Source organism: Gossypium hirsutum, chromosome A07 (genome assembly GCF_007990345.1).
Source record: "Gossypium hirsutum isolate 1008001.06 chromosome A07, Gossypium_hirsutum_v2.1, whole genome shotgun sequence".
Taxonomy (NCBI): Eukaryota; Viridiplantae; Streptophyta; class Magnoliopsida; order Malvales; family Malvaceae; genus Gossypium; species Gossypium hirsutum.
Window position 1 is genome coordinate 54,874,223 of NC_053430.1, and position 22,123 is coordinate 54,896,345.

The 22,123-nt window shown below is 33.4% G+C and overlaps 1 protein-coding gene across 2 annotated transcripts; it reads right to left on the bottom strand.

The window, feature by feature from the left end:
* Positions 1-3,303: 3,303 nt before the first annotated feature.
* Positions 3,304-9,440, bottom strand: LOC107952775 (uncharacterized). Of its 2 annotated transcripts, XM_016887947.2 has the most exons (6): positions 9,061-9,440; positions 8,755-8,827; positions 7,691-7,755; positions 5,713-5,822; positions 4,032-4,282; positions 3,304-3,867 (listed from the first exon to the last, which is right to left on the bottom strand). In XM_016887947.2, the coding sequence occupies exons 1-5, from the start codon at positions 9,175-9,177 to the stop codon at positions 4,033-4,035; spliced, it is 615 nt and encodes a 204-aa protein (XP_016743436.1). In that variant the 5' UTR covers positions 9,178-9,440; the 3' UTR covers positions 3,304-3,867; position 4,032. The 2 variants fall into 2 exon arrangements, with proteins under 2 accessions (XP_016743436.1, XP_016743437.1); XM_016887948.2 differs by lacking the exon at positions 3,304-3,867 and having other exon boundaries at positions 3,886-4,282; positions 9,061-9,384.
* Between the last annotated feature and the right edge of the window lie 12,683 nt (positions 9,441-22,123).

Here is a 22,123-nt window from a genome sequence, read left to right on the forward strand (position 1 = left end):
ATATCTTACTTCCTTGGCATGGAAGTATCCCAAACTCAGTAAGGGATCTTACTAAGTCAGAAGGCTTTTGCCTTAAAAATTCTAAACAAATTCTCCATGCTGAATTGCAAAGCAACAAGTACACTAGTTGCCATTGGAGAGAAACTATCGAGCCAATGTGATTTTGAAAAGGTTAGTGAATCAACCTATAGAAGTCTAGTTGGATGTTTGCTCTATTTAACTGCCACTAGACCAGACATTATGTTTGCTGTAAGTTTGCTTTCAAGATTCATGCATTGCTACAATGAAAAGCACTTTCAAGCTACCAAAAGAGTGTTCAGGTACATCAAAGGTACACAGAGCTATGGAATGTTGTTTAGCAAAGTTGAAAACATGAAATTAATTGGCTATGCTGATAGTGATTAGGCTGGATCGATAGATGATATGAAGAGTACCTCAGGGTATCTATTCACCCTTGGTTTAGCCATTTTTTGCTGGAGTTCAAAGAAGCAAACTGTTGTTGCTCAATCAACTGCTGAAGCAGAGTATGTGGCAGCTATAGGAGCTGTCAACTAGCCATTTGGCTAAGAAAAATAATGGTCGATTTAAATCAACACCAAAGTGAAGCAACAGAGATCAATTGTGACAACAAATCTGCTGTTGCAATTGCAAAAAATCCAGTGTTCCATGGGAGAACGAAACACTTCAAGATCAAATTTCACTTTGTTAGAGAGATGGAGCAAGCTCAAGAAGTGAAGCTGATTCAATGCATTTCTGAAGAACAACTTGCTGATATCCTAACAAAGCCCCTTAGTGTGTTAAGATTTGAAGATTTAAGAGCTAAAATGTGAGTTTATAGCATGCAAGCCAAGGATGAGTGTTGAAGTTGGCATGCATGCAGCAGATAAAGCAACCAAGGAGCAGACCATGCAACTAAGTTATGTGGATAAAGTATGAAGAAGCAGATCAAGCCGCACTTACAGCACATGAAGTATACATGTAGCTACTGAAGTTGATGGTACTATTCAATTTCAGTTTCATTTTGTTACTTTAAGTAATATTTTGTAACTTAGTCAAATTAGAACTAAGTAGGTAGTGTATTTAATATAATTGGGTGCTGATAAGATTGATAGATCAGCTTACCTAATTGTGCAAGTTGTGATTTGCAAGTTGCAATGTGCAAGTTGCAATGAGGCCTAAAAATAGTAAGTGAAACCTGTCAAAGCTTACCAGCTTATGACTGGTATATGTATTGCAGTATGCCATCTTTTTTAATTAATGAATTTCAACAGAAATCATTTAAGGAAAATACTCTCTCAATTTTTGCTTTCTTTTACTAATTAAAATTCTGTTTGTTTATCCTACAAATATCAAGCCTTTTGAAGCTCAATCTTCCTTTATTCTTTATCCAAATTTATTACGTTGTTGCTCAAGTTCTTGATTGAGCTTTATACTTCCTCTGGATAAATTGTTCCAAAAACCCAGCAAAGTACAACATTCTAGAGGAAAGACTGCAAGCAATCAAGGGTACAGAAACATTTGGTGGAATAGGTGCAAGGGAACTTATCTTGGTACTTGATTTGGTTATCCTATCAAAGTTCCAAAATCTTAATTTTGAGAAGTATAGTGGGACTAGTTGCCCTATGGGCTATATCACGATGTTTTGTAGAAAAATGATTGGCTATGTGAATGATGATAAGCTGTTAATAAATTGCTTTCAAGATAGTCTCACTGGATCAATGACAAGGTGGTATAATCAGCTAAGCCCAAGCAAGATAAGATCGTGGAAAGATTTAGCAAGGGCTTTTCTGCATCAATATAAACATGGTTCTGAATCACCTCTCTTAACAGAACATAGAAGAAAAATGCTACTAAGAGCTTCAAACAATATGCTCAAGGATGGAGAGACATGGTAGCGCAAGTGCAACCACCTCGGATAGTAAGGGAGACTATAGTGTTATTTGTGTACACTTTGCATAAAATTGTTGGGAGTGCCACAATGAGCTTTGCAAACATAATACTTTCAGGGGAAATGATTGAAAATGTTGCTAAAAGTGGGAAGTTCAAAGAATATGAGGGGTCCAACACAAAAGAAATAAAAAAGTTTTGAAGCCAATGTAGGATATCCCTATGCCATGATAGGAAATGGTGACCTATATTCTCATAATCCTTCATTTCACCCTCCCAAGAATCATATCTATCAGGGATCATACTCATACCCTAGGGTTTGCACCAATATCAATCACCAATTTGTCTCATTGCATGCTAGGTTGATCACATTCTCATCCCAAACAATCAGTAGATCATAAAAAGTAGTAGTAACGACATGTTTAAATTTTTCATTATCCTTTCTCTTATTAATCACCACCACCCTTGTTCATTGTCTTCCACTTGTAGCAATCTTCTTGCCACAATAATGACCTTAAGATTTTTATATCTTGATCATGACTAACTCTTGCTTTTTTTTTTCTTTACTCTTTTCACCTTTATCTTTCTCCTATTTTCAATAGCTATAACCTCAAATTGTGATGATCCTTGAAACCTTCTTCTAACCTTTTTATTCAAAACACTATTCTTGGCAATTTCCATACTCATAATACCTTTAGAAGTCGAATTAATAAATGAAATTCAAAATTTTCTTAAGAACCAATAGTGAAGCAAGCAATCAAAGACCTATAATATCATCAAGGTTGATGGTTATACAAAATAATTGAGTCACAACACCCTAAAACTCATTCAAGTGATTGGTGACCGTTGCACCTTAAACATCATCATCTTATTGAGTAAGAAAAACTTAATACCACCAAGATTTAAAGTACACAAGTTATAAAATTTGTTCCACAATGCGAGTACATGTATCGCTTGACCAATATGGTTATAAACATTTTACTCATCAAATTATAGAATAAAACAATTCACTTAATGAAGCTGGAATTCTCATTCCTTGTCACTTTAAGACTTGGGATTTTTAGTAGCAAAAATAGAAAGATGTAAAACCTTCACAAACAAAAGGTCTTCCATTTTATCTCGCCTAAGTTTATCTTTTATGTTATTTAACATAATTACTTGTTTTTATTTTCATTACTGCACAACACAATCAAGCTTCAATACTAGTTTGGTGAAAAAAATTGAACCTACCAAAAAATCAAGAAATTACAATCGGAGTTATTTTCTCCCAATAAACACAAATTTGTAATTATGACACAATCACAATACCTCCTCAATCAACACAAAATGAAACAAATAAGAAATTAAATGAAAAATGATTTTACGTTAAAACTCCTTTGAATCAAAAGGTAAAAATCTCATGACTTAAAAATACACTAAAAAGCTTTGCGATAATCAAAAGTGTTGCTATAAAATAACGATATATCTAACCACAAAAAGTCTTGAGCAAACAAGAGAGTAAGTAAAAAAGCTACTTTCTTCTCACTAAAGGGCAGATTGCAGAATGGGCATTCTCACATAATGGGATACAAGACCCAATACAATTAATAAGTTATAAAACATTTATTAGAATTATTTTTATACTAGTATTTATATATTTTTATAATTAAACTTAAATAAAAAAATTATTAGAGAGTGATTCAAACCGAACCAACCGATGCTTGGACAGATAGAATTTATATGATTAACTAATCCATTTAACCTCTTTTGGCACTGCCACTCTCCTTGCTTGACTTGATCTCAGCCTATGTTTAGTTCTGAAAGGGGCAATGGAACAGAGTAATTTTGCTAAAAGAAAACAGCAACAACTGCATCGAATTACATCCAATCCTGGAGTGAAACCAAAAGCTCAAAGCAAAATCTTTCCACCATTAAAGCAAAACTAAAGGGAACTAAATTTGATCCGAGAATGCAGCAGCAGCAGCAACTATTAAGTTTAATCTGTCCAAAGAATGCATAGACAAACAAATCTTATTTTTATAAGACTATATTAATAGTTTCAGTTTTTTTCGTATTGTATTGTGAATACATGATTAATTAACAACAAAAAAAAAAAAAAGGTTGGAACGTATGCTGTCATGATTATGAATAGCAGAAATACTAACATTATTGATGGGCTTCCACGGATTCACATGAGGTGGGAGCGCTCTTTAGCGTTGTTCCAGATGTTTTTGAAGCACTTTCTGGCCCTCGGCATCTTGGTGATGATCTAAGGAAACGGAATTGCCAACCTCGAGGTTTCATTTGTCCGAGCAATTGCCACCTTTTAGGTTTTATCTGCCCTAGTAGTTTCAACTGCTCCCTTCTGAACTTTCTATTTGCATACCATGTTCCACCTCGCCAACCCAAGCCATATCTGCAGTTAAGCAAATAAAGGCAAGGATTGAACATAAAATGTCGAATAAGGGCTTTCAAAAGTAGAGGCTACAATCATTGCCTTTTCATGGTTTTTATATTTCCTATTTTCAGTAAGTTAGGACGGATAAACAATGAGAAGAGGCTACAATTGAGATCATTTTTGCTTAACTCACCTTATTCCTACTACTAATGAAATCCATTACAATCCACTAGTACTCTAGGTGAAACCCTGTTACTTAAGGATGTAATATCGTATGTTACTCTTGACTTTTTCTTAAGTATCATATCCTGATATGGCCTTCCAAAGATATCCTTCAAATACATAAAAAACTTGGGACAAAAAAAAAAAAACACACCCAAATCCAACACTCACACCCAAGTCCGAGTAACATTAGGTTATGTCTGTATTCTTCAATATGTACCTCAATGGCCGTAACTTATTATTGAACATGCATAATTACAAAACTCCAACAATATAATTGTGCTTTTATCTTGATCTTAGAAAGGCTCCAAGAACCACTTCAATACTTGAACCAAAAACAAAATTGAACCTCTTTAAGCCTTAGAACTAAAAATGCAAGCAAGGTTGGAAAACTTAAGACAACGAAACACTTGCATGCAATAACAGATTGATCGGTAAGTTTTTCAAATTTTCAGAGAATATGTTCTTTAAGAGAATATCCATATTTGTTCTTCTTCCTCTTGCTAAAATAAGCCAAGAACCATTATGGGATTTTCCCAGTTAGAAAGGAGGGATCTTATAACTTACCAATGAACTTTTAGGAAGGTGGGTAAAAGGGTTCTGTATGTTTATTTTAAACTCCTTCGCTTTCCTTTATCTTATTGACATGCATGATGACAAGTCAAGAACCATCCAAGTAAAATAACAATAATAATAGAAATATATATAAAACTTGTAAAGAAACCTATTATGGATTTCTTTTCTTTTGGAATTTGTCTTGACAATAAATAAATAGTTCCTCAGGTAGATATTAAGCAAAGCAATTGAAAAATGGCAAAGTGAGAGAATTTCATTAACTTTAAGAGACAAGAAAAAGAAGAGAAAGTCCTGTCATGATGTACGTTTTTAATTTCTACGACAGTTGTTATTAAATCACTATACATGATTAGATGTTGTTTAAATGATCTATTCACAAAACATGTGAGAAACTCCAATGTTCTAAAATCATCATGGGAACACTCTTGATCACTTATCTGCATGCAAACAGCAAGAATTTTTTTTTTTTTTTTGGGTTGGAGGGGGGGGGCAAAACAAGAGAGATGTTGAATTGCAATTAACATCACATGTTCACGTTTCTCTTATGATTTCTTTGTCTTCACTTCTCTCCAATTAATCTAAAAACATTGTCAAGTTCAAAAAATACGGCAGTAATTCATCAGCAATAAGTTAACCATTTATAAGCTTACCCAACAATGAGAGCAGTACCAGCCGTGGCAACCCAAGCAGCAGCTCTGGAATGTCCTGGGTCAACAAGTTTTTTGAAGTCTGCATGCTCCAGATGATGACTGTTTTTCATCTGTCACAAAATAAGAAACAGTATATTTAGAAAACAGAGAGGGAGTGCGAGAACTGCAAAGCACATGGGATAAAATTGCATAAAAATGTTTCATAATGCCTCAAGCCTATCCTGCTCAGTCTTCATTTTTCACGAAGCACCCATGTTTGGTGCATTTTTGGACATGGATGTGAGGAGATGATCCTCTAAGGACACTCCAAATATATGGAAAAATATAGGAAAAAATGAACATTCTTGTGTCAGACACATACCCTTATCCAACACTCAGACTCAAGCTAGGTGTATGATAGCCTCAAGCAAACAAACAGCATATTCTAACTCACAAAAATAAACCAATAAAAGTGAAGAACAGTTACAAAAAAAGACCATAAGAATCAGGTTTTTCCAAGAATTTGGTCACTGAAACCACATAACCCATGAAATTATAAATTAATGGTTAAATTCTAAGGATAGTCCCTGTACTTATCGATCTGTGCGGATTTAGTCCCTCAACTTTTATTTGCCCCTCCATTAACTTCTCCATTTAACTCTGTTAAAAATTTAGATACAATCACAAATTTAGCCCCTCAACCTTTAAACTTTTATCAATTTGAACCTACTCTTTTTTTTCTTTAATTATAAAAAAGTTATTAAAATTTTATATAAAAATATAAAATTATAAAATTTCCCAAATATTTCAACAAATTAAAGATAGAAAAAACTTTATTATTCATTATTGCCACACGATATGTTATCATGGAAACTATAACCCCATCAAAATTGCCATCTCTTCAAAAGGATTCGAGCCCACCTCGCTGCATTTAAATTGGTCTCCTAAGTCCATATGTATGAGAAAAAAACAAAATCAAAGATGAATCTTCCTACCAAAAACAAGCAACTCAGTCACATGCAATTATCAAAACTCTTGATCAGCAATCAGCCCTAGCAATACAATACTTGAAAAGATCAACCCAAAATATGCTCACATTCTCCCGGAATATTGTATCAATATCAAAATTTGGAATGAAATGTCATATGTGTGACCACTTATACTTAACACCTTCAGAAATGGTTTTAAATACTGTCTTCTTAGCAGTCAAGTCAAAGCCCCATATACCTATATAGCTTCACCCTGAACGCAGCCACACTCCACATGACTACACCCCTCGGTCTGACCCACAAAACACAATTCTCACTCAGACAAGATGACCAATACCCAGAAGCATAATTAAAAAATAAAAAAACATCATACACCACTCAGCCAAGAAAGGCAGCCACTATGACACAATAAAACATTGGCCAAATAACCAAAAAATTGCAAGAAAACAAAGCTGGAAGTTTTCATGGCACCAAATCCTTTGAGCCTGTTAACATGAAATCTACTCTGAGTTTCAACTCTTGCATTCCAAGAAATAATCTTCATTACACTTCAAAATGTTATTGAATTTTTTAGACACTGCTAACACTCATGCCCACCAACAAGAGAATTGAACAAAACAAATCCCGAAAACCAAAGTCAAGAGGAGGCAAATATATAGAATTTTGTGACAAGTTTGAGAAATTTTATAACTTTTTTAGAGTTGGGACCAATTGACAAAAGTTATAAAGATTGAAGAGCTAAATTTGTGATTGTACCTAATTTTTTGACAGAGTTAAACAGAAAAAATTAACGAAGGGACAAAAAATGAGCAAATCAAAAAGTAGAGGGACTAAATCCACACAAATCGATAAGTACAGGACTATACTTAGAATTTAACCTAAATCAATCAAATGCAAACTTCCGGCTGAGAAACTACAATAAAGCAAATCCCTTATTGGATAGAAAAGTTGAGCAAAAGATATGAATGGCACAGTACAACAAATCTAACAATATGCAAAAGCATACTCACGGCTTTCTCAATTGATTCAAGCCTTTGATCTACTTTTGATTCATGATAATGCCGTAAAGAGTATCCTGTACCAACATTTATGCATTTCTTATTAGATGTTTCAACCCTAGCATACAAATCAAGTTGTCAATAGCAAGAACATGGAACTAGAAACCATAACATCAAACCTCCAAGACCATCAGAAAGAGAGACTTTAAAAACTACTAGTTTTAAATGAATTGTTGTTTCTATCAGCAGCTCAGTGCTTTCAGGGCACAAGCAAACACATTCCCAGAAGCATTTGAGTAAAACTTAACTGACATATGGAGCTTCAATACTGACATTTTTTATGTTTATGCTTTCATCCTACCCTTCTGAAACAAATAAAAAACCCTAAACCCATAAGCCTATAGCCAAAGAAGAGCAATAAAAATTACCAAAATTTTTTAACTGCATTTATAAACAACTTTGAAAAGACAGGGCAGATGATGAAGAAATGGAAGGTCTAAACAAAAGAAGAAAACCTATATGCAACAGAGCAGAATATTGCAGTGTGATCTAAAATCAGAAACACCATTGTGAGCAGCAAGTAGAGGACCATAGCAATCTACGCCTAATCTCTTTGAAAAACTTTACAGATCCTTCAAAGTTTCCACTTTCCATTAGCATTTAGCAGTCATAGCAAAGTTTGTTTCCTTCCTTTTCTCCATGAAAATCTTTTGATTCTATGGCTGAAGATACAATAAGTCAAATAACTATTTCTAGAAAGAGCTTAGGGACAGAACTTTTTCAAGTTGAAACCTTCTCGACAAGGCAGTGAAGTTAAATCCAAAAGTTCCATGTAGGTACAAAGAAATTTATTTTCAGCCGGATTGAGCAGAAGTTTATTGAATAAATACGTAGAATCCAAATTACCAATGAAAATTCGACAACTGAAGCAGTAAATATGTTTTCCGATAACAGTAGGAAAAATTGCAACAATTCCCCTATTTTAATAGTGAAGCAAAAGTATACAACAATAAATCCTTTAGGAATCATAATGAAAAAACGAGCTACAAAGACAAATCAGTGGAAGAGAAACTCACCAAACCATGCGGTAGCAACCGAAGCTATAGAAGTTCCTACTGTAAATACCACCTTATGCCTCTCAAATGTATCCTGCAACATTAAAATCAGCCATCACTAAAATTAACAAAACCTCCATAAATTACTAAAAAGAAAAAACTCAAATCAAATTAAATTTTAGAAAGGAAAAATTAGAGAAACAAGCTAATAATTTTAGATTAGAAATCACAAAGATTATTAATTTCCCAAAATATATTGCTAAGTTTTAATGAATACCCATCAAGTGAAACTACAAAAAGAACAAAAAAATAGGGAAAAGGAGGTACCTTGGTGGAGAAGTAGGTATCTTGAACAGCAGCCCAAGAATTAAGGGCTTTTCGCTTCAATTTGGGAACATCTACTGAACCCAGAAAGGAGGTGCCTCTGCTTCTTAATCGCAGCATAGTTCATTCGGTGGAGTTAACTCTAACGAGTTATTTGATTTCACCGAGTTTAGATAAAGGTACAACCACCAAAAGTTTTTGAGAACGAAAACTGAGAAAAGGTTTCTCGAATTGCTCTGCTTTTAGCCTTTTAGAAATGAAAATTTAAAACAATTATGGCACCTCTTCTTTTTAAAACCATCCATTTCTGTTGCTACATTATTTCGTTTCGCTATTAGAAATGAAATTTTTTTGCCCAAATATTCTTTATTTTTATTTACTTTATCCTATAAAATATATTATCACCAATATAATATTTGTTATCTTTTCAAAACAAACCACCATATTTTAATTAATAAATTTAACCTAATTTTAAATTATAAAAATCACATAAATTAAAAATAATCAAATTGGAGAATAATATGTGACTAATAATAGAATTTGTCTTAATAGATTTAAATACTATCATTTGAGATAATATTAAAATTTTGAAATTTTAAAAGCATAGAATAAAATTTTAATAACACAAATAATATTTATTTAATAGAAAAGACTATCTAATCTAATTAGAAGAGAAGGGAGTGGCACACCATATTAAACATATTACTAGGGCTGCTGCCCTCACTTATCATATGAGGGATTTGGGTTTATCCTATATTAGTTTAATTATACGTGATTCTTAGACTTTTGGCTCAGTACTTTATAATTTAATCAAAACTAATATTTTTTTTCTATTTTCTAAAATAAATATGATTTTATATAATTTATTTAATTAATCAAATTAACTAAATTAATTTTCCAATTAAAAATTTTGTTAAAGTCGGTGATAACTTTACCATAAAAGAATCTATTAGAAATTATATTTAATTTTACATTCAACGAATTCATAATGACTAATTAATTTAATTCTATTTTCAAATTTTAATTATTTAATTATAATTAATTAAAAAATAATTAAAAATCTTAAATTGATTCTCAAGTCATTTCTATACTTAGTAAAAAATGTATTCATTTGTGAACTCGACTTATTTCTCTAACTTTACCATTTGCATTTATTTTTGTTCGTTTAATTCTACATGCGATTCATTTCTAGTTTCAACGAGCTAGCGGAGGGACCAATTGGAATATATAATTAGGGCTCAAATAATTTATAATTAAGTTCTAAATTTTCACCTGTTAGTTATAAACTTATTTAGTCACGAAGTCATTCCACTATAGTATCATGACTGAGCTCTCTCTAAATACATACCATTACGAAAGCTACTAATTGTTTGTCCAATGACCTTTTCATAAGTGTGTGTTACTCTCATAGGATATCCTTAATATCTTTAGGATAAACTCATTATCCCAATATGATCCTATTTTATCTCATGATAATCATTACATCTTCCTTCATGAAAAGTCAATTACTATCAAATAGTAATCAAGTCATTTATCATAAAGACAAACGACCAATGGCTACTTTACTTTTCATCTAGCATGTAATACCAATGAGAAGATATCATTTATTCATTAGTTAGGCTATGAATTCCACTATTGTAAATGATGTTACAAACTGTAGTAATCGTGTGCCCAAAGCACCAGCTTTTGGTTCCTTATCTATTTGAACTCAGGCTTTTACTTACATCAAATTATGCGAGTCACGCATACATAGTACAACATTCACTCAGGATTAAGGAATGTCACATTGTGAATGTCACAACTGAATAAATTCATAAATGGATCTAGAATCTATTCTACTTGGATCCTCTCTGGTGTACTGTCAATCTAGTCAGTCACATCTATGTCGCTATTTTTAGAGAGTCATCTGCTCTGATGCTCAAGACAAAGTATTTCCCCAGTTGGACTTGATTGATGACATATTAGTCTTTCAATCGATTTTCTCATTTCCAATTAGATTAAGGACATGTTTAGGTTCATCTACTAATACAAGTTTTATTTCCATATTACAGTTCGACCATGTAATAACCTTTAGTCTTAGTTAAATATTAGATAACTAGTAAGCCAATATTTGCTTCCATTTTGATTTGTGTGCAAAAATATTGAGGACAATATAAAATTGGTATTGATGTAATTAATAGATATTGTATTAAACTAGTTTGTTTGAAATATATAAGTATACAAAATGAATATACTACACTCAATATCTCATTTTTCCCTAGTAGAGTAAATGAATCACGTTTTGCATTCTCTTTCCCTCCACATGTTTCTCAAAACTCCTAGCTATTAGAGTCTTGGTAAATGTGTTCATAAAGTTTTCCTTTGATTCGACTTTGACTACATCCATTATTCTGTTTGCTTCTACCTCCCTTATGATATGATATTTTCTATCAACGTGCTTCGTCCTCTTGTGGTTTCCGGTTTCCTTGGCGTTAGCTATTGTCACACTATTGTCACAATACAATGTGATAGTTTTTTCCATACCAAGAATAACTTCAAGATCTACAAAAACCTTTCGAAGCCATATTACTTCTTTTGTTGCCTTAACTTTCAATGTTTTTTCCCAAAGCTTGAAATCAACACCCTGCATTGCTTCATCAAATATGAGTGGGTCATCATCTTCCTATTTGGAAGACTCAGTGTTTAAAGCACTTTTTCCAAACTAGAAGAACTCAAACCTACGAGAAACCCTCCCACTACAACGAAGCTCCCTATGTTGAAAGATTAAATTCATTCATGTAACTTTTCTCAATGAATATAGCATGAGTCAACATTATAATTGTTTGTTCTTTTGGGTTATAAAACAAACCATCGTTTGATCTTTTAGGATATCCTAAAAACATGCACAATTCTTTGCGTTAATCCAACTTCCTCACATCTTTATTCAATACGTGGGTGAAGCAACACCAAATCCTAAAATTCTTTAGGGTTGGCTTCTTGTCGTGCCACAATTCGTATCGAGTTTTAGGTGTGCCTTAGTTGGTACACTATTTAGAATGTAGTAAGTTGTTTGTAAAGCATATCTCTGAAAGGAAACCGACAGTTGCAAATAATTTAGCATCGATCGGTAACAAAGTTCGATTCCTTCTCTTTGTCATGCCATTCTGTTGTGGAGTATTCAACATGGTTAACCAGGATAATGTCCCATTCTCTATGAGATAACCTAAGAACTCATTTGATAAGTATTCCCCACCTCAATCAAACATAAGTATCTTTATGGTTAAACCTAGTTGTTTCTCCACTTCTACACAAATTCTTAGAATTTATCAAATGTTTCACTTTCACGATGCATTAGGTTTATTTATTTAATTATCTTTTCTATTTAATTAGGTCGTCAATAGAGATTTTTTAGTTTGTGTTTTCCTAAAAGAGAACTTCTTTATTGTAATTAAACTAACTAGTTGTAACTTCAATTCATAGATAAAATTCAACAAAATAAAAAAAAAAAGGTTCTTTATCATTTTTATTTTTTAATGATTCATTTCTCATTCTTTTGTATGATTTTTATGAATCTATAAAAAAATGATTATTAATTGACTAAATAAATGAATGAAAAGAATATGACTTTTAGAGATCACAATTTCAGCACCACATCCAACAATTTAAAAAGATTTATGTAATTTTTGTATTAATCATTAGCATTTTGTAAAACATTTATGTAATTTTTGTATTAATCATTAGCATTTTGTGTTTGTTTTGAGGGTTCATCAAACCAACTAGATATTGGGTTGTACCCGTTATGTTATACAAAAAGCGTTTTGATTCTTGTCATAATTGTACACATACTCATATATGAAATAATCATTTATAAAGGTTACATAATAATCATAACCACCTTGCGCACTAATTTTCATAGGGCCACATACATCAGTGCACGCAAGTTCTAAGGGTTTCACGGCCCTTGTTCCTTTTACATTGAAATATCATTCAATCATCTTACCTTTCAAGCAAAATTCACATTGTGGAAGATCAACTTCCTTAATTGAACTTAAGGTGACATCTTTCACAAGTCTAGTGATTCTTTATTGGTTAAGATGACCAAGTCTCAAATGCTAAAGGTACACCTCGTTAGAGTGAGAAGTCCTAAGTCTTTTATTTGTTAATTCAATTTCAAACAGTGTGTACATCTTTGGTTTGATAAAATAAATATTATTTGACATCGATCCATTATAGATGAGAGAACAATTTCTAAAAATTGCACTATTATTATTAAAAGTAACAGTCAAGCTGTTTTTAAATAAACAGGTAATAGAAATTAAGTTTCTTTTAAAACTAGGTACACAGAAAACATCTTTTAAAATAGTCTTCCTAAAATTATCAAAATAAAGATGTATATCTCTCACTACTTCAGCTGCCACATGTTGGATTTGGTGCCCTAAGTGTAGTATTTTTGTCTATGTACACTTGTAATTTTTTTCAAACAAAATTATTCATGAATTAGATTAATACCTTTTGTATATTGTCCTCAATGGTTTTTGCATGCAAAGAAAAAATGGAAGCAAATATTAGCTCATTCTAGTGTTTGACTAATACTAAGCGGTATTATACGGTCGGATCGTAATACAAAAAAACAACTTATAATAGTAGATGAACCTAAATATTTCCTTAATCTAATTGAAAAAAAGAAAACTGATTGAAAGATTAATATGTCGATTATCAATTCCAATTGTGGAGATGTTTTGTCTTGGGTATCAGAGCGTGTCGATTATCAATTCCAATTGTGGAGATGTTTTGTCTTAGGTATCAGAGCGGATGACTCTCAAAAGATAGAGACATAGATGTGACTGACTGGACTGGTAGTGTAATGACCTAAATTCAAAGTTATCGGAATAGTAGTTTCGTAACCACAAATTCGATTTAAAGAGAAATTTATTTCAATATTTTTGCATGAAAATTGATATGATAGGAAAATCATATGAAAATATTGATAGAAAAATTTTACTGATTTAGTGGTTAGTTAGAAAAAGAAATTATTAAAGAAATTGGGTAAAAATAAGGTATCGAGACCTCTATCTCGTAAAATCGAGTCAAAAATAATTTTATAAATATTTATGAAATCTTAGTAATGTGGTATTAAAATTTCGATAGGAAATTTTAATGTTTGGGTAGTCAATTAAATGAAAAGGACTAAATTGTAATAGGTGTAAAAGTTGCTAGAATTATTAAATAGCTTAAGAGTCTAATGAGAAAGGATTTAAAAGGCAATTGGACCCAAAATTTATTATGGCTGGACGGCAAGGGCATGAAATCAGCAGGAAAATTGATAAATTAAGGGTAAAATTGGAATATTGCAAAATTAACTAAATAAAAGTAGGACTAAATAGGAAATATCTAGATTTCTCTTCATTTCTCTTCATTTCTCTTCAATTCCAGCAGCTAAAAACGCCATAGGAGGGTTCTCTAAGCTGGTATTCCATAATTTTTGCACCAAGTGAGTTAATCCTTGCCTTTTTCTTGTAATTTTTGTGTTTCTAAGACTTTTACAACTAGGTCCTACTATTAAATTCATTATTTTTTGATTTCATGGATGAAATTGAAAGTCACCATGGTTGAGTGCTGTAAGTTTATGATGAAATAGAATGAAATTAAAGCTTTAATTTGTTTATGAGATGATTTTATTAGGTAATTTCAATAGAAATTAATTTTTAGGACCTAATCGTGAAAATGCTTGGAAATAAAGTCTATTGCTGAAATTATGATTCCTAAAGGTTGTAAACTAGTTTAAGGTGATAGAATAAAATATTAATTGAGAAAAATTAGCTCAATTGAGAGGCTAATTGAGTAGGGACGAAATTATCATTTATTAAAAGCTTAGGGGAAAAATGGTAATAAATAGCTTGCACAAAAAACGTTTGGACAGCAGCAGTAGATTAACTTTGAAAAATCACCTTAAATTGTAAAAATTGAATTAGAAGATGAAAAGTTATATGGAATTAAATCTTATTGAGTCTAGTTTCTCATAGAAGAAATAGTGTAAGCAATGGATTTGTAAATTTTGAGATATAACGAATTTTGTGAGACAAGGTCAGAATAAATTCGGGTTCCCCTGTTATGACTTTGAAAAATAATAAAAAAATTAATAAAAATAATTAGGGGCTTAAATTTATATGTTTAGAATCCTGAATGAGTCTATTTTTAAGAAAAGCAAACGAGAACATCATTTGAATCCTGTATGAAGAGATAATTAATTTTTAGTGAAGAAGGATCAGAACTGTCAGACAGCAGAATAGGGGTGACTTTAAAGAATAAACTGTACTTATTGGCTAAACCAAAAATTCTGAAAATTTTATGGTAAGAATATATATGAGTCTAGTTTCAGGGAAAATTAACGTATCTTAATTTTGAGTTCCGTAGCTCGAGTTGTAAATAATTTAGTGACTATGACTCAAATAGACAGCTTTGAATAAACTATAAATAATAATAATGAAATTATAGAAATTGTTGCATATGAACATGAAATGTATTATATTGATAATTAAATTTATTTATTTAGATCCAGAAGATTCAAATACGAAGCTAGATCGAGGAAAGGAAAAAGTTCAGGATTAGTAGATTTTTGTATACGAACAAGTATCAAGGTAAGTTCGTGTAACTTGAATTATATTCTTAAATGCTTGAGATTTTATGTTATTGATGTGAATATGATTTGAATGTTCATTGTATGAAAATTAATGAAACATTGATATATTTGATAAAATGGGAAGAAATCCCGGTTGAATGAAAGGAAAATTCGATGGATCTCTGAAAAGGAATTGACGGTAAAAAGGATCTAGCCCAAATGGGTGATCCTATCTTGATATAGCCCTCCCGAAGAATATGTGTGAAATGGATTTAGCCCGGACGGGTAATCCGAATTAAGGTCTAAATTTAGCCTAGATGGGTAATTCAGATCCAAGCTCATAAGAGTAATTGTCGTTGTAGGGGATTTAGCCTGGATTGGTAATCCCGACAATACTCTATGAGTTTATATTGCAGGGGATTTAGCCTCGACTGGTAATCCCGCTGCAAGGCTGAGGTTCGCGGGAATGTGCTCTCTGAAATGGAAATGTGCGCACATGAATATAAATTGACAGACCTGGAATTGTACACTAAAAGTGTACCTCTGAAAATCCATCGAAATTCCAATAAATTCAATGGGATAAATATGGAAAAATAACAAGGAAATGGAAATTATGATATTGATGAGCTCATCAATCAAGATATATATTATTGGTACATGGAAATTATTGTACTAACTTGAATGTTGAGTTTGTGCATATTAGGGTAATAATGCATTGAATGGATATATGAATGTTTATTGTAATGTATTGAAAATATTAGGTAAGTATAATTCTTATTACATAAGCTTACTAAGCACAAAGTGCTTACCCCGTTTCCTTTTTCCCTGTTTTGTAGTGTTAAGAGCTCGGAGGTAGGATTTGGTCGGAGACACGTCACACTATCAACCTCAGGATTTCGGTATATAAAGAAACTTTATTTTGGAAATCAATGGCATGTATAAGCTAATAAAGTAAACGTTAACGTGAAATGAATGTAACGTTAGCCATTAGTATGGTTAACAAACCTGGTTTTGGGTATGTGATGACGTTATCTTATAAATATGCATGAATTTATCTTGAAAATATGTTGAATTGGTTTGGTTGATGTGGATTGGTCTCGATTTAATATTGCAGGGAAGATTATATTTATAAAGTGGCTATATTGAATATAAAAAACAAAATCGTAAACTCCGGTAATACCTCGTACCGTATTCCGGTAATGAATATGGGTAGGGGTTGTTATATTTATTGGTATCAGAGCTACGGTTTAGCCGGTTTTAGGATCGATGTAGCAAATACGAGATTAGCTATACATGTCATTTAAATTATTATTGATAGTGTGATATCTCCTGACCATTTAAAATGTGTTTTTCTTATTGTAATGTCATTCGACCGAGCTCAATCTGAGGAAGCTGGGAGTCATGCTCCGGCTTCAGTACAAAGAGAAGAAACTACCAGTAGAAGGCCCGAGACAGAGGGTCGAGAGGACAAGGAAAAAATAGCCTTCTTTCAAATGATGAATGAATGATTTAATCAATACTTAAGAACTAACCCTGTAGTGCAGCAAGTTCATGCTCCCCCTCTTGCTCCTCCACCGGTTGCCGAGATTCTACAGGGTACAGGTACTGAATCTGTTAGAAAAGGGAAAGCTCCAGTAGATTAAATTAAAAAATATGGGGCCGAAGAGTTTCGAGCAGCAGTTGATGATGATTCCGAACGGGCTAAATTCTGGTTAGAAAACACTACTCAGGTTTTAGAGGAATTATCTTGTACACTAGAAGAATGTCTGAAATGTGCCGTCTCACTGCTAAAAGACACAGCTTATCATTGGTGGAATACTAAAGCTTCAGTTGTTCCAAAAGAAGAAATTACATAGGAGTTCTTTTAGAATGAATTTAAAAAGAAATATATCAGCTAGAGGTTCCTTGACCAGAAAAGAAAAAAATTTCTTGAGCTGAAACAGGGCAATAGATCGGTATCTGAGTATGAAAGAGAATTTGTTCGATTGAGTAAATATGCTCGAGATTGGGTATAGTCAGAATCTGAAATGTGCAAACGATTCGAAGAAGGGTTGAATGAAGACATTAAGCTATTGATCAGAATTCTTGAAATTTGAGAATTTGCTACATTGGCAAAGAGAGCTTATAAAGCAGAAGAATTAAGCAAAGAAAAAAACAGGCTGGGAGGGAAGCTCAAATTTGTAGTAAAAGACCGATGGGAAAATTCCAGTTTTCTGCTCCAAAGAAATTGAAGAAGTACTAGGATCGTTCTACCTCAGCCACTGGGTATTCGGGTAGAGAGCGAGGTTCTCAACACACTAATCCAAGACCTTCCACTCCATCAGTTACCAGTGTTGGCAGTGTTGGTACCCCTAAACCGAGATGTCAGTACTGTAATAAAATCCATTTTGGTGAATGCCGATTTAAGAGTGGGGCTTGTTACCGATGTGCTTCTTTCGACCATTTCCTTAGAGATTGTCCAAAAAGAGATGAAAAAGAAGCTGAACAGATATCGAAGCCTAGTAATCCAGTTTTGAGAGGTAGACCACCTCGACCATCTAGTAATGTCAGTGGTAGCCGATGAGCTACGAAAGATATTGCAGGCAGGTCTGAAACACGAGCACCTGCTAGGACATATGCCATCCGTGCCAGAGAAGATGCCTCAGCACCTGATATTATTACTGGTACATTTTCTTTACTTGATACTGATATTACTGCATTGATTGATCCTGGTTCTACGCATTCATATATATGTGTTAAACTTGCAATTGTTAAAAATTTATCTGTCGAACCTACTGAATTTGTGGTTAAAGTCTCGAACCCCCTGGGCCAGTCTGTGTTGGTGGATAAAATTTGTAAAAATTGTTCACTGATGGTAAGAGGTTATTGTTTTCCAGCTGATTTGATGTTACTGCGATTTGATGAATTTGACGTGATATTGGGCATGGATTGGTTAACCGAGCATGATGCAGTAGTAAATTGTAGACAAAAATATATTGTGCTAAAATGTCAGAATGGTGAGTTGCTCCGCGTTAAATCTGATCAGACAGAGGGGTTTTCTGATGTGATTTCAGTAATGGCAGCACAGAGGTATGTCAAAAAGGGGTATGATGCTTACTTGGCTTATGTACTCGACACCAAAGTATCTAAGTAAAAAATACAGGCAATTCCAGTGGTATGTGAATTTTCCGATGTGTTTCCAGAGGAATTACCAGGATTGCCACCAGAAAGAGAAGTGGAATTTTCTATAGATTTGATTCCGGGAACTACTCCGATTTCCATAGCTCCGTACCGGATGGCTCTTACAGAATTAAAAGAGTTAAAGACACAGTTGCAAGAGCTTGTTGATAGGGGTTTTGTCCGATCGAGTTATTCACTTTGGGGTGCTCCGGTTCTGTTTGTGAAAAAGAAGGACGGGTCTTTAAGACTGTGTATCGACTACCGGCAGCTTAATAAAGTAACCATAAAGAATAACTACCCGTTACCCCGGATTGATGATTTATTTGATCAGCTGAAAGGTGCTACTGTGTTTTCAAAGATTGATTTTCGATCAGGTTTTTATCAGTTACGGGTAAATGAGTCAGATGTGCCAAAAACAGCCTTCAGAACCAGGTACGGACATTATGAATTTCTGGTTATGCCGTTTGGGCTAACTAATACACCTGCAGTATTCATGGATTTGATGAACCGGATATTCATACCGTACTTAGATAGATTTGTAGTAGTATTCATTGATGATATTTTGGTTTATTCTCGGGATGAAGAAGAACATGCAGAACATTTGAGAATTGTGTTACAACTTCTGCGAGAGAAGCAGTTATATGCTAAATTCAGTAAGTGTGAGTTTTGGCTTCAAGAAGTGGGTTTTCTTGGACACATTGTATCTGCCGAAGGCATCAGGGTAGATCCAAGTAAAATTTCAGCTATTGTCAATTGGAATCCACCAAAGAATGTATCTGAAGTTAGAAGTTTCTTCGGTTTAGCTGGTTATTATTGGAGATTTGTATAGGGATTCTCTATGATAGCTTCTCTAATGACTTGATTATTGCATAAGGATGTAAATTTTAAGTGGACTGATGAATGTCAGCAGAGTTTCAACCGATTGAAAGATCTACTAACGAAAGTACTTGTATTAGTGCAGCTTGAACCGGGTAAGGAATTTGTTATTTACAGTGATGCCTCATTAAATGGTTTAGGTTGTGTCTTGATGCAAGAAGGTAAAGTAATAGCCTATGCTTCAAGACAACTTAAACCACATGAAAGAAATTACCTAGTACATGATCTTGAATTAGCTGCTATTGTATTTGCACTGAAGATATGGCGGCATTACTTGTACAGTGAGAAATGTCATATTTATACTGATCATAAAAGCTTGAAATATTTGATGACACAGAAAGATTTAAATTTGAGACAGCGCGGGTGGCTTGAACTGATAAAGGACTATGATTTGATGTTGGTTACCATCTGGGTAAGGCTAATGTTGTAGTTGATGCTTTGAGCCGGAAATCTCTGTTTGCTTTACGAGCTATGAATACCCAATTATCATTGACTGATGATGGTTCAATCCTACCAGAATTAAGAGCTAAACCGACATTTTTACAACAAATATGTGAAGCTCAGAAGAATGATGAGAAGTTACAAGTTAAACGGGCACAATGTGAGTCAGGTAATGATTCTGAATTTCAGATTGGTTCTGATGGTTGTTTATTATTCAGAGGTAGGGTATGTGTACCTCAGAATTCAGAGCTTATACAGAAGATTCTACGCGAGGCTCACAGCAGTACTATGTCTGTACATCCGGGCAGTAATAAAATGTATAATAATCTAAAAAAGATGTACTAGTGGTCGGGAATGAAACATGATAACTCTGAGTTTGTATCAAGGTGTTTAATATGTCAGCAAGTTAAAGCTGAACATCAGGTACCTTCGGGGTTACTTCAGCCAATTACTATACCAGAATGGAAATGGGAAAGAATCACTATGGATTTTGTATCAGGGTTACCTTTGTCTCCGAGGAAAAAAAGATGCTATTTGGGTGATTGTTGACCGATTGACAAAGTCAGCTCACTTTATTTCGGTACGTATGGATTATTCTTTAGATAAACTAGCTGAACTATACATATTTGAGATTGTCAGGCTACATGGAGTGCCTGTCTCCATTATATCAGATAGAGATCCCCGATTTGCGTCTCGTTTCTGGGACAAATTGCAAGAAGCCTTAGGTACTCAGTTGTATTTCAGCACTGCATTTCATCCTCAGACAGATGGTCAATCTGAGCGTGTAATTCAAGTATTGGAAGATATGCTTCGATGTTGTATACTAGAGTTTGAAGGTAATTGGGAGAGGTATCTACCTTTGATTGAATTTGCTTACAATAATAGTTATCAGTCTAGTATTAAAATGGCTCCGTATGAAGCTTTGTATGGTAGAAAATGTAGAACACCGTTATATTGGATAGAGCTCAGTGAAAAGAAGATACATGGGGTTGATTTGATCCGGGAAGCAGAAGAAAAAGTAAATGTTATTTGGGATAGTCTAAAAGCAGCTTTCGATCATCAAAAATCATATGCGGTCTTAAACGAAAAGAGATTGAATTTCAAGTCGGTGACAAAGTATTCCTGAAAGTGTCTCCTTGGAAGAAAGTCCTCCGATTCGGTCGAAAGGGTAAATTGAGTCCAAGATTTATCAGGCTTATCGATTGGACCGGTTGTTTATCGATTGGCATTTCCACCGGAATTTGATAGAATTCATAATGTTTTTCATGTATCTATGTTACGACGATATCGGTCAGATCCTTCACATGTTATTTCTCCGACAGAAGTGGAGATTCAATCGGATATGACTTACAGTGAAGAACCGGTCAAGATATTGGCACGGGAGACAAAAGAGCTTAGAAATAAAAAGATAAATTTGGTGAAAGTATTGTGCAAAAGAATGGGATTGAGGAAGCGACATGGGAACCGGAGGAGGAAATGAGGAAACAATACCCAAATCTCTTTACTGGTAAGATTTTTGAGGACGAAAATCCTTAAAGGGGGGAGAGTTGTAATGGCCTAAATTCAAAGTTATCGGAACAGTGGTTTCGTAACCACAAATTCGATTTACAGAGAAATTTATTTCAATATTTTTGCATGAAAATTGATATGATAGGAAAATCGTATGAAAATATTGATAGAAAAATTTTACCGATTTAGTGGTTAGTTAGAAAAAGAAATTATTGAAGAAATTGGGTAAAGATAAGGTATCGGGACCTCTATCTCATAAACCCGAGTCGAAAATAATTTTATAAATATTTATGAAATGTTAGTAATGTGATATTAAAATTTCGATAGGAAATTTTAATGTTTGGGTAGTCAATTAAATGAAAAGGACTAAATTGTAATAGGTGTAAAAGTTGCTAAAATGATTAAATAGCTTAAGAGTCTAATGAGAAAGGATCTAAAAGGCAATTAGACCCAAAATTTCTTATGGCTGGATGACAAGGGCAT

What these genes read in the sequence shown, in the direction of transcription:
- LOC107952775 (XM_016887947.2), bottom strand. Translation starts at nt 9,177, where the DNA reads ATGCTGCGATTAAGAAGCAGAGGCACCTCCTTTCTGGGTTCAGTAGAT. An exon ending in GGTTGCTACCGCATGGTTTG is followed by an intron (nt 7,756 to 8,754) that starts GTGAGTTTCTCT and finishes ATGTTGGTACAG; the next exon opens with GATACTCTTTACGGCATTAT. An exon ending in GGTACTGCTCTCATTGTTGG is followed by an intron (nt 4,283 to 5,712) that starts GTAAGCTTATAA and finishes GCTTAACTGCAG; the next exon opens with ATATGGCTTGGGTTGGCGAG.